Raw genomic sequence first — 15,473 nt, 5'->3', positions numbered from 1 at the left:
CACCCATGCAGAAATATTTACAATAGAGGATGCATAAATTTAAATAAAACAAGTTACATAAATTCGCAATATAATGCACCTTAGGAATTAAATTGAACAATCTGTATTTTAAATCTGAAGGCAAAATAGAAAATACATTAACACAGCCTTGCTATAATACAATTCTGAATATAACATTGTAGCACTATGGACAACAAAATTAAAATTATAAAAATTATAATTTAAAAAAAATTAAAATATATTTTTTTACATGTATCATCTAAAACCTTTGCATAAAAAACTACTTGATATGGACATTACCTGAATATGATTTTACAGTCACAGTTAACTCTAATAAGGTAAGATGTTGTATTCCTACCATTCTATTGAACACCTGAAATTACCTGTTTCTCCTTCGAATATGTTCCCCAATCACATTACTTCAGGAATATTAATCTGCCACTTCACAAATCAGCCCTACTAAAAGATGAAAATTGTCTTTTCCTATTTCAGTAGACAAAGGGTAATAACTCTTGCCCATTACCACCCATTGGCACTGCCAGGTGTTGCTTGATTTTAGCTTCAGTGCTGTAATAACTTATCCAATGTTCCTTTTGGATTTATTGTGTGATTTTATCGTTCTTCTTCAGGTTGTATACATTTGTTTTACAATTTCTGCCAATTAGAGTGATTTTATCACCTTTATGGACTTTGTTTTGTTAAGACCATGTCACCCATGCTATCTTTGGCCTCTGACAAGGTCATTTATGAGTTAAAGCAACTTTGACTATTTTCGCTTGCTCTGTTTTTTACAGAGTTGGTTTTTGTAAATTATTTACATGCTGCATTGTTAAATTATGCTTGGTTTTCCCTGCTATATTTTATTTCTTTAGCAATGTCAATTAAATACATGAATGCATAAGATCAAAGCATAGTCTGTAAGTTCCTAATGCAACAATGACTTTTTTTTCGATTACTCTGTTAGTAACTGGGAATATATATGTTTACATATGAGCTAGTTAGTAACATGATGAATTACTAATTTATGCTTTTTCTTTTACGTTTCAACAGAATTTCATCGAAACGCTATAATGCAACTTCAGAGCATGGAAGTCTGCCATAAATCTTGTTTCTGTATTTACTGTGTGTACATCATTTTATAACATGCAGCATGTGTAATTCGTGGTCAGAGACAGTCTAGGCTTTAGTATTACCCAGTTAGTTACATACTGATTTGCTAATCTATGCTTTGATTTCTGTTTTGTGTGTTTCAGGAGAAATGTCATGGGATATGTACTGAATCAATTGGATCCACCTCGTTTCACTATTGCACCATTACTGGCTGTCCAACAGTCACCAGCCTTCTGACCATCCGTCAATGACCATCCAGCATGGGAGACATTTTGATGGTTCAGCCAACTAGTTTGTCTCTTACCTTTCTTACTCACTGAGGCAGTGTTCTCCAATTTTAGGTAGCCCAGTGGGCACAAGACCCCCCATATGTCCAAGTATGGTCTTTGGGCCTATAAGTCTCAAGGCATTTGATCCAGTTTATAATAATAAAACCACACCATCACAGACTGTCCAGCTGTGCCAACATCAGGACCTTTTCACTGAATCAGTCCAGCCAACTATGATTTATGGGATTTTAGTGACAGATCCGTACATCTAACAGTACCATCAGCAACATACTCTATGATGGAGATTTAAAATGAGAAACCTGTCCAGTCAGGCTCTTGGAGCAACTGGTACCAGTGATAGATGGACCATCTTTTATGCCATCAGCTTCCAGGCTTACCATTCGCCAGCCAGACCAGCCAGCAGTTCCAGCAGTGCCAGACTTATGTATGTTCACTGCTTGTCCACAAGGGAGAGCTAGTGACATTTTCATTGGGATGGAATTGAGTTTTCTTGCCACCTGGTATGTCTTAAAAAAGCTGCAGTTAGACTCAGATTTGGCCTCAACACACAGTGAGTGCGATGAAACTCCTTCAGATCAATCATCCTTCACATTATATCATTATACTCAGATCTGATCTTGGAATGGATTGAAATTTAGGTTTGAAGCCACTGTTCAGGATATTTATAGGGTGTTGGCTACTTCAGAATGCTCTCCACTCCCTACTACTACTCAGTACTATAATGCTAAAGAATCGGTAGATCTCAATGAGGAGGAGACACTGTCCTTCCGGTTCCTTCCCAAATTGGCTAGACGCAAGGCGATATACATGATCACTACTGACCTGGTACTTGACAAGAATATAGCAGCTGTTCATATATCATTTCATATGTTTATAAGGTGGACAAATGGTGCTTCACGCCATGTCAGAGCTGGTTCAGGATGTCATTGCTAATTCTTCAGTGCTGCAGTTGGCCCCATTGGCATGTTTCAGCCTTGATGGAGCCACCTGGCAAAAGCCACACTTGGGAGGTGATGGCCAGGATTGCTTAGGTCATTGACCAAGACTGCTCACCATGCCATGGCCAATACTCTGATGGCTTCTGCCAATTTTTATCTGATACAACATATGTCTGTGATCCATGTTGCTCATCCTCATTGTAACTTCCCATTCCGGATGACCCTGTACAGGTCACCGTTGCTTTTGGACAAAAAAATAGAGGAAGTTCAGAGGCATGTAGCTTAGGAACTGCCCCTCCCCCTCTTTATTTTAAGGTACAAATTGGACACAATCTTGGCAGACTCAACATATTGGATGACATTCTATCCAGGAGAGGGCAAGTCCTTTTCACAGGATGGTCTGTCCCATCAATCATCTTTCACGTTGTGCACTTTGATGGTGTCCAATGATCAACCTTATATGACAGGGTGTATTCACAGTTACCCACCTTCATCTCTCCAGTCCCAGACACAGCAGCTTGGGCCATGTTTGCACTGTCATGCAGTTAGGAGTATTGTGGGCATTTGCCAACCCTCCAGTGGTCCAGGTACCCCCCAAAACTTACAGAATTTATTCAGTCAGAATTGCAAGATGATAAGGATAGTCCATTTCATATTGGACAAGTCCTGGGTCACTAATCTACTCACTTGAGCTATTGATCTGCCCAGGATCATTCTGGCCAACCCGAATCTTGTCAAGCAACCACAGTCAGTGTTCCATTCTTTTCCAGACCATCCACTTTTCCATGTTTGGTTTTTGTCAGGACAGCCTTGCGAGACTGACAATTTAAACTTTTGATTGTGGAGAAAATCTTGAGAGCAAGGAGGCCCTCCACTCTGAAGGCTTAAAAGGGGAAAGTGGCATGTTTTCTGGGGCTCATGCCATACCAATAAGATTGTCCCTTTGAGTGTCTCCATACTCTATCAAAGGCTTCTGCACCATGATATTTGACACATTCTGGCACCATGGCAGACATGATTTTGGGCATGATACAGATCTATCAGGTCTATTAACCATTCTGGTTTCAGTTGACGGAAGTACCTCACTCTGTTTCCAAATGAAACCAATCCGTGGTTGTTACATGGCTTGATTTGATTCAGTTCGAGCCTCCAGCTTACACTTCACGAAAGTTACTATCACACAAGACATGTTCCATGGTATCTTTAGCTTCCACATGCAGGGTAAGTGAACTGCATGCCCTTTCTGTGAACCTGAACTCTCTTCAGTTCAAATCGGAGGGTTCAGTGGTTCTCTGGACACAACCAGGCTTTGTAGCAAAAATCGGTTACCATTCATTGGTCACCCAAAAGTCGTCACTTGCTTACTCTCTTCCATTGTCAAGTCGAGAACAGCAGCCATGCAAGGTCCTGTTTGCACTCTCAAGCACTTCTTTAAATGCTCTATGACAAATTGTAGCATGAGCAAACACTTCTTCCTTCCAGTGAGAGCTGGAACACAGGATATCACCCCTCAAGCCTTTGCTTAGTGGCTGAAGTGGGTTGTATTCTCATTGTACTCAGATGTCTCACCAGATCAAGTCACCTCATGAAGTTTATAGCTCAGATGCTTCGAGCAATCTCTGTGAGCCTCATGTTTAAAATAATGTTTTGATCTGAGATATAATAGAAGCTTTTGGCTGGGATGCAGAGTCAGCCTTCTCAGGGTTTTATCTCAATGAATTTGTATTGCAGAGGAAAACCTTACATTTTGTTGGTCTTGTGGCAGCAGCACAGATGACCACCAGAACAATCTAGATCAATCAACACTGACTGTTAGCTATGCTGGATTTGCCGTTGAAATTTTATAGGTGAGAAGATTTCAATACAGTGATCCCCCTCATGAATGGACCCCCTGCCCAGCAGCCACACACTTTTTACAGCCAGAATCCCTTGGCACCAATGAGTTTGTTTTCAAAAGTATCCCTCAAGGATGGCCACCCCAATAATATGACCAGTGGCCAGAATATTAGTACAAAAATGTAAACTGTTCCCCTCACATGCGGCCATATTTTATTTTAATGTGTCCAGAAACAGTATTTAATTCATACAGTAATGTAAGTAATCCAGTTATATGTACCAGTACCTGTTTCCCATTGTTATGCTTTAGTTACTGAAAGAAGTGTTGGCTAAAATACATGTACCACTAAGGCTAATATTATATTATTATCTATAATAGCCAACCTTTATGGGAAATGGGCTCAACAATGTTGTGATCAAGCTTGAGGCTACACACAGCCGTGAAGTTCACTTCTTTGATGATTATGACCAGATGTAATTGTCAAGATCATAATAGGGTCCCCATTGGCTTGATATAAATTTTATGGATTAAGACACACACAGAAATTAACCTTGATCAAACAATTGTGCCAGACAATGACCAAAGAATCATGTGACAGTACATGTATATAAAGAGGGCATTTTGTCCACTCTACAAAAGTTTCATTTGCATAATTAAAAGGCAGTACTGTACAATTAGCAACATAGTAATAAATCATTACAAAACTGTAATATGTTATTAAGTAAACAGGCTGATTACTTTAGAAGAAAAGTTCAAATTATTTGATTCATTGACGGGTGGGGGGGCTTACTGAATAATTTTATGTTAAAAGGGCTCATAAAAACTGATGTAACAGATAAGGAGAATATTTAGGAGCAGTGGGAAAATGGAGCAAAAATGGAAAGAGAATTATTTATGTTCCAAGATTTAAATGATGTATTTTGTATTTGAATGATTTTGCAATGTGCATGACAACTATACCCCACTAGCATTTCATGCTTACATCAAGAATAAGAACTGATGTATGTTCATTTCAAATAAGTCTGTTCTTAAGACAGGAAGAACCTTTTAATAAAAAGTGATATTAAATGCTTTGAAGTTATATGTAGCTTTCTTACCACATACATTGCATATACTTCTCACAAAAAGTTCGGTTCTCCACTGGAAAGGCCATCCATCTCATAAGGCCACTTTCCCAGTGCAGAAGGGGTTGCCATATAAGAGGGGGACCACTGTATTCATCTTCTTAACCTTACATTAGGGTCACAGGTTAAGTGATCCCAGGTTGTGTTGCTTATGCAGTTAAGAGAATGGGTTATCATTCACATGTGGAATCCAGCTATTCCTCTCTCGAAGGATACCCAAGGTAGAGGTCAGATGCTCAGCATCCTCTACTCCTATTACTTATTCTCCTATTGTAATTTGATTTAGAAATGTATTCAAAGGAGAAAGCAACTTTTTATGTAAATTATGTTTCTCCAACCAACCACACCACCTTGCAAGCATCCTCATTAGTATCTCACTCAGCTAAAATCTAGGGACACCTGGTGTGCCAAGTGGAGGTAATGGGCAAGCGTTATTTCCCTATGTCTCTTGAAATAGGAAACGACAATTTTTGTCATTTATTAGGTTTCGATTCATAAGGTAGCAGGATAATATTCTTAACATAATGTAATTGGGTAAGTATTCTTGAAGAAACATAATTTACTTAAAATTTTGCTGTCTCTAATGAGGTATAATTGTCATTGCTCTATATCAGCTTATGTGCCTGGCTTAAATACACATGACTGTGTAAATACAGCTCACTGATTATACAGAATACCAGCTTATTGTTGACGAGTGTTGTTGTTGTTGTTGTTGTGGGGTTTAACGCCATTTGTCAGCACAAGATAGGCTATGTATGGCGGCCAGTATTAATGGTGGAGGAAGAACCCGGGAAAACCCCGGGAAGAACCACCGACCCACGAGAAGCTACTGGCAAGCTTTCTCACATACCCACATTGGCCGAATACTAGACTTGAACCCACGCAGACAGAGGTGAGATGGCAGTGATCCGTAACGGAGAGCGCTTTAAACCACTCGGCCACTTGGGGCCCCTTGACCAGTGTATTTTGATACCTGGATGGCAGCAGATCACAAAAAGGATTAGCAGTGGCATGTCTTTTGAGCTTGCTGTCACTTTCTGTAATCTGTTGCAGTGCAGCCCAGAAGAGATAGATGTTCATTGCATACTGTAGCTACAGTATAAATAAGGTCAATTCAAACAATTAAGTGTCACTTTCCAGTAAATCCGCTTTAAATGTGAGTTTAGTCTTATTATTTACAAGTAAATAGTATTGTAATTTTAAGGGATTCATGGAGGAGGATGTTGAGTAGGCTAAAGCTGTGCTACAGAGACTTTTTAATTAATCTGACTTTGTTTAGCACTGGATCAAAATTCATGAGTATTGCCCCACTGAAGAATGTGATACTGATGCTGACAGTTCTTTCTAGGTGCCAAAAGAGAAAATTTAGATAATGATCAACATTAAGTAGGATCTGTTAATGACAGTAACCAAGGAGTGTAACATTCCTTGGTGTTTCTGATACTATATCTGCAATGGAGAAAGGACTGATGTGATAGAAAGTCAGGACATTGAGCCCTTGACAGTTATGCAGCTGAGAAATATAATATATACCTTGCTTAAAAATAAAGATAGAAGAAACTAAATTCACGAAAAACTTCCAGTAGGAAAAGCACATCATGTGAATGAATAGTGTTTATTCTATTTAGATTAGTACTATTTGTGAAAAAATGTGTTTGTTTCGGACATAATTGGATTTTTATAATGGATTGCATACATGTATGTAAGTCTGTAACTTTGTTCTTTTATTCCATTTTTTTGAATTGTTAAAAGCATGCTGTATATAACGTGACATCACTCAATTGTTAATAATCATATGCAATGGATATTTTGAACCGAAAACAAGATGTTATTGATAAAAAAATGACATGACATGCAGAACGGTTGTAGGTGTGGTAAATATGTGATTGTAAGCTCCTGATTAAAAATGAATGAAGCTTTTAGTGTCAGGCAGCATTGGCCTCAAGAGCAAACTAAATGTAATCATCTTTTTTGCAAGTGATTGGAACATTTTTAATCACTTTAAACTTGATGCAGCTGTAGATAAAAGTTATAAATGGCAATTATATATATTAAAGTGAGGTGTCTATATCATTGTTATTACTAAACTAACAATGTATATTTTACTGATATTTTGTTTACCCACAACCATCACATAAGTACACTCAACATTTTTTTAATCATTTTCTTTATATCACTATTTAGTACATAACATGGTCAGCAGTTGTATTGTAAATTAATTTGCTCTATTGTGTCCTTTGGCATTTCTTTCAGTGATAAGTAAAAACAAATCAAGGATCTAAGCACTTAAAAATGGAATTGCCAGAATGTATTTGTTTGTGTGTTATTACATAAACTACAGTATCATCAGTTTTCATGGGGGACCAGTTTTCAAGGTTTTTGTTGTTGCCCCAAACCACAAATTTAAATTCCCAACAATAAATAAGCCTCGTAGGATGATTACCCCTCACCCCGTTTTCTTAGTGTTTCATTCCTAGAGATTAACACAGCAACTAGTATTTGATAAATCAAGGTTAATATTGTAATCTGGTAATTAAATATTAGCTTTTACATGAGTTTGTTTTATTTTTTATTTTAACCTTTTGAAACAAGAATTATAAATCATTTTATATTGCTTCAATGCACATGTTCGATAAGGTATCCGATAGCTGTAATTTCACACTCACTGCCTTAAATCAATATGTTAGGTAAATAAGGATAGAGTGAAAATAGAGAAAAAGCATAAGGTATTCAAACAACAGTAATACTGAAAATGAAAGAAAAAAATAATACGAAATAATAGTACATGTAAATTAAATTTAATACTTACTCAACTGATAAATGGCTTCAAGCACTTGACCAAGGTAGAATAATAGGAACTGTATTTGTAGATTTCAGGAAAGCTTTTGACATGGTGGATCATGAAATCCTTTTGAAGAAACTGAAAATCTACCAGTGTGATGAAAGAACAATTAGATGGTTTACTTCATACTTAAATGAGAGAACACAACATGTTTACATAAATAATGTTCCGTCTGAACCTGAAACAATTAGATATGGAGTACCACAAGGCTCAATTCTAGGTCCACTACTATTCATTTCATTTATTAATGACCTACCACTTTTACTAAGAGACTCAATATCATCTACAGATCTCTATGCAGATGACACAACATTGTCAGACATCCAAAACACAAAGCATGAGCTCGAAATTTCTTTACAGAATGCACTAAACAAACTGGAAAACTGGTGCACATGTAATGGCATGGTGGTAAATACTGGTAAAACTAAAATATTACTTATCTCAACACGGCAAAGAAGGACAAATCTTGATAGTGATGAACTATGTCTGACATGGAAGGATACAAATCTGCAAATAGTCTGTCATGATAGGCTACTTGGTGTTCTGGTAGATAATAACCTATCATGGACTGAACATATCAAACATACCAGTAAAAAAGTCAATTCAAGTTTATGGTTTCTCAGTAGGATAAGACATTTTCTCCCTGAAAGGCACAGGAAACTATTTTATAACAGTTACATACAACCCTATTTGGACTACTGTAGTACAGTATGGGGTAATTCAAATGATAAAAACATAGCAAAGCTGGCACATCTTCAAAAAAGAGCATTTGGGCTAATATCAATCCAGAAAGAAAGCAAGGAAAGTTTAGCGGGTAGGTTAAAAATATTACCTATTAAAGACCGAATCTGTTTGAGAAAAGCCAAATTAATGTACAGGATATCTCAGAATAGTGCTCCTGAATATTTACAATCACTATTCCAGTATAGGCTACCTGGTAATACTCCCCACCTGCGATCCATGTCTACCAAACAGTATAAAATTCCCAAACCAAATAAGGAGTTATTTAAAAAAAGTTTCCAATACTCTGGAACTCTGCTCTGGAATAGTATTCCAGCTGAGATTAGAAATGCCCACTCTATTTCCTTCTTCCAAACCCAATATATTCAGTGGCTTCAGAGATGCAGCTTAAATAAATAAATTCCTTTGTATGAGGGCCTCAAGGTAGATTAGTTTTTAGCTAATTGTGTTACCCTCTTTAAATAAGGTCATTATTATTATTATTATTATTACATCGATCCTTCATTTGAGTACAACTATTGTTGAAACATTTAAATCCTTCTAAAAACACATTTCATTTTATCTATGCATTTTTAATCCAAAAGAACAACAATCCTGTAAAATACTTTAACTATTTCTGGAAACACTATTATTAATGAAACACTATGTATATACACTAATTACAACAGAGTATTAAGTTCACACTTCACAGATTTTTGGACAGAGCCACTGTATCAACATCATGTTAATCATGTCTCATGGTACTCACAAACCATGCATCAGGTAAGTAATCCCCAAATTGCTGAATTAAACAAGTCCAGCTTTCCCATAACCACTGATAATTCTGTCCGATCTTTCACTCATTGTTTAGCATATCACTCTTGGAAGTGGGACCTTAATTCTTCTTTGATAACCGATTGGTCTAGTGTTGTTGGCTATGTCAGCTTCCTTGATGTTGAGCACTCAAGCAAAAACATGGCGAGAGTGATTAATCTTGACAGGTGTTTTATTTGTGCTCATAGAGATGAAAGTATTGTTTTAGTGTTGGCTGTATCAGTTTCGACTGATGTTATTCACTTGGTAGAAAACATGGTGTAAGTTTTGAACTTGCCAGGTCCTTAATGTGTGCTCATACAGGTGGAATTATTGCTTTAAACATTAAAATGACCACCATTTGTGTCAGCATAGTTTCATTCTTTTGTGTTCTTTATTTTGGGTGTTTGTAGAGGTTAAACCATGAAATTAAATACCTACTAATATGCAGACTTTGACAGGCAAAACCATGAATTTAAGTACCCACAAAAAATGTCTTTTTTTTACAAAACCATGAAAATTGAGTCCAATGAAAATAAATGATACTACAGTATTATGCATCACTTTATACCATTTCATATATTCAGTGCCATTTGTCAATTTATAATCTTTAGTTTTTAATAAAAGTAAAGAAGGAACCCAAGATGCCTTTTGTTCCAGAATCTCTTCTGATTTTAATTACTAAAAGTGAAGAAACTTCTAAATAAATTCTGATGTTATAAAATATAAATAGTGTGGCTTATATTAAAAATAATTCTTACAAGTTTCAGCATGTCTCATTTGATAATGTTAAAGTAGTCACTATGGGATGCATTTTAATACATGTAGATATAATTAACTTGTAATGTTGCTAGGCACAATAAATAACTATACATGTCTTGTAAGATCACGTTTATTGACTTTTAATGATTAATATACTCTAATTTTGGGTGATCATGATTGGCACTTACTTCATACGAGTTTTAAGTTGTCAGTGTTGGTCCAAAGTGGTATTTTTGTTCCTTGTGTTTTGGCCTCTTTTAAGCCCGCTTACACTATTTAGCATAGTTTATTCATTTTCTGAGATACATAGTTAACTTCTGTTGTGAATTTCTTTACATCAAGTCTCCAAGTACAGAGTGATTCCACTGACAAATTGCCTGTGTAAATGTGAATCACAGTCAGCCTGCCATCATACTTTTGAGCATTGCTAAGGTGTTGTTATGTATCATCCTAACCACTGACGGGTTTACCTTCTGTGGTTATGACTAAAGATTTACCATCTATATGTGTATAAGACCAATGGGTCTCATGGGTACAGGAACCATTGTGTGCTGTGTTATGGCAGAGCCATTGTGATGGGTAGTGTACTTGTGAGGTAGAAGACCAAAGCAGTATGCTTACTATGGAGCTTGCAGTACAGTGTAACAAAATAAAGTATTCCACATTAGAAATATTCAAAAAGATATAAATTAACTGTCCTGTTTATTCTAAAGTTTTTGTGTAATAGTGCTGAAACAGAAAATATTGCATGTTCGACTCCAGCATTGTTTGACTGGTTGTATATATCTATATTGACTCAGGTGGTAAAGCAATAAACCATCATATATTACTGCATAAGAAAATTTCACATGTGACATATATTAAAATGAAAGTACTGTTATTACATTATAAACCTGTAGGGAGCATTTAGTATTCATACAGTGAGCATTCATTATCTGTTATCTTGAAGTTATCTTTGGTTAGCTCTAAGAAAGAGAAACGTATATCTACAATTATGTTTCATTGTATGTATTTTCCTGTGTGAAAACATACATAAATATTTCATGCAGTGTTTGAACACAAAGAGAGAAAAAAACATTTCAAGCCCAGGCAACCAAACCAGTATGCATGATATTAGGCTGTCCCTTGAGTCATACAGCAAAGCAATCAAATATGTCTGTTAAGAAATGAAACACCAACATTAATTTTTTAAGCTAACAAAAAAATGCAGGCATGTTAAAAACACAAGATATGAAGCAAAAGAATCTACCATGTCTTAGTCTCCCATATATTTGGCTTTAAAAAAAAAGTAGATATATGACTACCAGCATTGATAGCCAGTGTAGAAACTTTAAGTTCACAAGTTAACATCTTATTTGCACAGGTGAGCAATATCAGATCCACTTGGGACTCTTGTTTAAAATTTCCCTTTATTAATTTGGATACCAGAGATTCTAATCAATGCATAACAAAAATAAAAACTTTATTATGTGTTCTGGAAGAATAAAAGGTGTTAAAAATATGCTGGACAATAGGATACTTTCAGTAGATGTCTGTATATAAGCAGGATATGCATCTCTAGCTGACTCTTGTGTTTAGTAAGTCACATATTCATATGCAAGACTTCATCCTTGACTAGGGACATGCTGGCAACTTTAAATAATTTTTGCTTTCTTTTTTTCTCTCCATCAGGTATCTTGTCTGAGATTTATTTTCCTGATCAACCAAGATTTAATCAATGCTATCCGAAATGAGACACACAAAGTTCCACCAACAACAACATGATACATATAGAGGCTGATTCTGGAAAAAGAGATGGAAATTATCAAGCTTGGTGGTCTGAGGAACTAATCTGGTGGCCCAGCTTGAAATTGTGCTTCTCTACAATTTAGAAATGAAAAATGAATATTCATTGTCCTGGATGAATGTTCTTGTTTCAGATAAATGTTCTCAATGTAATATTAATAAAACAAGGTTGCCAACTATCAAACCGACATAATTTTATCGTCTGAGGTTTGTGACATTGATAGCGACTCCCAAAATGAATTTAGTCAATGCAGTGTAAAGTTTGAAAAAGTTAACTTGGCATTTCTTGTGATAAAAGTTTTAATTGCCCACATACAGTTACTCTGGACTTTCATATATATATTACTTGCACATTAAGTAGGAAAGTTTATGTGAAATCAAAATACAGGAAAGCAATGCAGTAGATTTACCATATTGGATGTGTTTTATGAGGTAACATTGGTTGAGTTTTTCAGTGTTAGAGACGGTGATAGCACAGTCAAGAAGACAGACAGGCAATTTGCTGTTTGATAATTATGAGCAGTGTTTTTTATGATATAATTAACCTGAGCTTATTTTTCTAAAATTCTAAACAATTTTTATTTGAAACATTCAATTCATAAAGATTAAAAAAGGTATATTTTATCTTAATTTAAACAAGATACAAGATTTATTGTTTATAATGTGAAAATCAAATAAATAACAGTTATTTTAAGTGTCTTTTTCATAAATCCAAGCATCTACTACGTGAGTGTACATGATTTATTTTACAAAGTAGTTCCTAATATACTATTGGGCACACATGAGTGCCATATGAATGCATGTGATTGCAGTATTGTAAAATACTGCTGAGTGCAGTATTGTAAAATACTGAGTGCAGTATTGTAAAATACTGCACAATTCTGATACTGTAAAGTTAATGGAGAAAAATATAAGCATATAATAATAGGTAATACTGAACGTAATACTAAGTAATACTGAATGTTTCCTTTATATTATAATTAGGTGGTGCCCAATGTTTCCAGCAACTAATAATTTTTCTGTTGTACCCAGCTAAAACCACTATCATGGGCATATTTTGAAATTGGTGATCCGTAGAATACCAAACTGACAGCTTTCCACCTGTAAATATCAAGATGGTTTACAAATCTAAACATTTACCAGCTAAAATTTAGCACCACCAAAATACTTAGAGTAACAATTTTGAACTCTTTATGCACCACCACCATTGCTTAAACCTACTTTGTACAAAATATGGGAGTTCCTTGGGTATGCCACCATTGCTTAAACCTACTTTGTACAAAATATGGGAGTTCCTTGGGTATGCTTCAATACTTGCTATTGTTTTTGTAGCACATAGTTATATGAGTTACTGTAGCAATTTACAGAACTTTTTTCACCACATGATATGCATGAGTCATTAAAATTCACTTTTATGGGTTTCAGTATTTCTTCTTTGGCATAACTTACATTTTAATAGCAATGATACAATATCTGCTATTATTACCCTGTTGGCAATTTTTCTTGTTAAAGCTCCCATTTTAAATACCCTCCTCAAGTCAGTAATTGGAAGCCCAAAACAAAAATAACACAATCCTAGTCTAGTGCCTTCGTAACTTACAATTGCTTAGAACATCATCATTTTTCCTGGTCTAGCACTTGACAAAATAAAAAGAGCTTATTTGTATTTTGAGCTCCAGAGACAGATTCCCACCTGTAGGCATGATGAGGCTGTACTGTACTTTTGAGCTCTCTGGTGTCATGGTCATTTAAGATCCACCAAGGTGGTTGGTATTACAATATTATAAAGCAGACAGATGTAGCTGTTCATTGACACCAAATAATCAGGATTTTCTAATCACATTATAAAATGCAGAGGGGAAAACGTATCTTTTGAGACCTGATTTTTTTTTACACCAAAGTTTCGCTCATTGTTGGAATTTGATTTTGTATCCAGATTTTAGACTTTTTGGCCAGCGATCTAAGGCAGAACAGTCTGAACTGCACACAGTAGAATAAGTAGTTTCTAATTACAAAGCTAGTGGAGAATGTTTATCACTATTTTAAGTGTTTATTAAGGGTGTTGAGAAATTTATTATTGAAATGGGTATTGATGATGTTGACATTTGGTGTGATATAGATGTTCTTAATATTCTACACTTATTGTACTTTAATTTTTTTCAGCAACTGGCGATGGTGTACAAAAGGGATTAGATGCATTTACTACTGTTCAAAATGGAGATTAATAATAAATAAATTGAAGTCTAAAGTTGTAATTTTTTTAGAAGGTCCTGGAGTCATAAATAACAAAAGATTTTTTTATGATTGTAATGAAATTGAAATTGTTAGAAAAAAATTACATTTAGGAATGATGGATGGCTCATTTGCAGAGGCATTAGCATGATATATGATGACTATCCCTTTGTGTAGTTTAAACCAACATTTATCAGCTCATTTACCAATATTTTTTAGATCGGTTTGTAAGTCAATGATGAGTTGTTGGCTGGATGGGTTACACACTTTCCATATGCCATAGGCATCAGCAATCTGTGATAGATCAATTTTGTTTAGGTCGAAAAGGGTTGGGCTTAAAACACTTCCTTGGGGGTACCTTTCTCAAGTTCGTTGTTTTCTGGTTCTGATCAGTCTTCCTTTTAGAAAGTTTTGGATCGATAGGTACATACTGTAATGTTATTTGTTATTGAAGAATAACTGCAGAAGGCGTTCTATAGTATTTATTATATACAAGACATCAATACAGCTTGGAAGGGGAGTAAAGTCTGCCCTGAGTGTCTATTTCCCATGGAACTTAAACCCTAGTGAATGTATAACATAAACCAGCTGTTGGTGTGTATCAGTTCTAGTGCAGTGTGGAATGTCTGATTACTTTTACTGTCAAGTGATGTTTCAAAGCTAATTAGATTAAGGCTTACACTACATCTCCCTTCCTGAGAAGTTTACATTAAAACGAAACGTGATCTGATGACCGCATTTCTAAACAAGCTACATCAGCTTAATTTATTTTACAAGTTCAGTCTCTCAGGTGGTTTCGACAATCTTCCCGAACGTGTGAAATATCCGTTTTGACTGGTTGGCACTGCTTTGCTTTCATCTGAGTCAGTCAAAGTATCAGGGTCTGAAGCAGTCACTTTTAGAGGCTCCGATAATGTGGTAGGCATGGGAACTAAATTTCTCCTATTACGCCGTATCTCTCCCTCGTCAGTTACTACCATGTATGAACGAGGTGTATATGCCTCAGATTTAATTATCCCT

General features: G+C 35.7%; 1 protein-coding gene across 5 annotated transcripts in view; it reads left to right on the top strand.

Moving 5' to 3' along the window:
- LOC149789478 (microspherule protein 1-like) overlaps positions 1-12,915 on the top strand; it is a 98,393-nt gene extending 85,478 nt beyond the window's left edge. For all 5 annotated transcript variants that reach the window (XM_089971485.1, XM_089971486.1, XM_089971490.1 and 2 more), the window contains one exon: positions 12,108-12,915. In XM_089971485.1, the coding sequence (XP_089827611.1) occupies positions 12,108-12,200 (93 nt within the window). In that variant the 3' untranslated portion in view covers positions 12,201-12,915. The remainder of the gene's footprint in view (positions 1-12,107) is intronic.
- The last annotated feature ends 2,558 nt before the right edge of the window (positions 12,916-15,473 follow it).

Source organism: Sinohyriopsis cumingii, chromosome 10, assembly GCF_028554795.1.
Source record: "Sinohyriopsis cumingii isolate HCF-2022 chromosome 10, ASM2855479v2, whole genome shotgun sequence".
In the NCBI taxonomy this organism is placed as follows: Eukaryota; Metazoa; Mollusca; class Bivalvia; order Unionida; family Unionidae; genus Sinohyriopsis; species Sinohyriopsis cumingii.
Note: the sequence above shows the minus strand (reverse complement) of the source record. Positions and strands in the feature narration are given on the sequence as shown.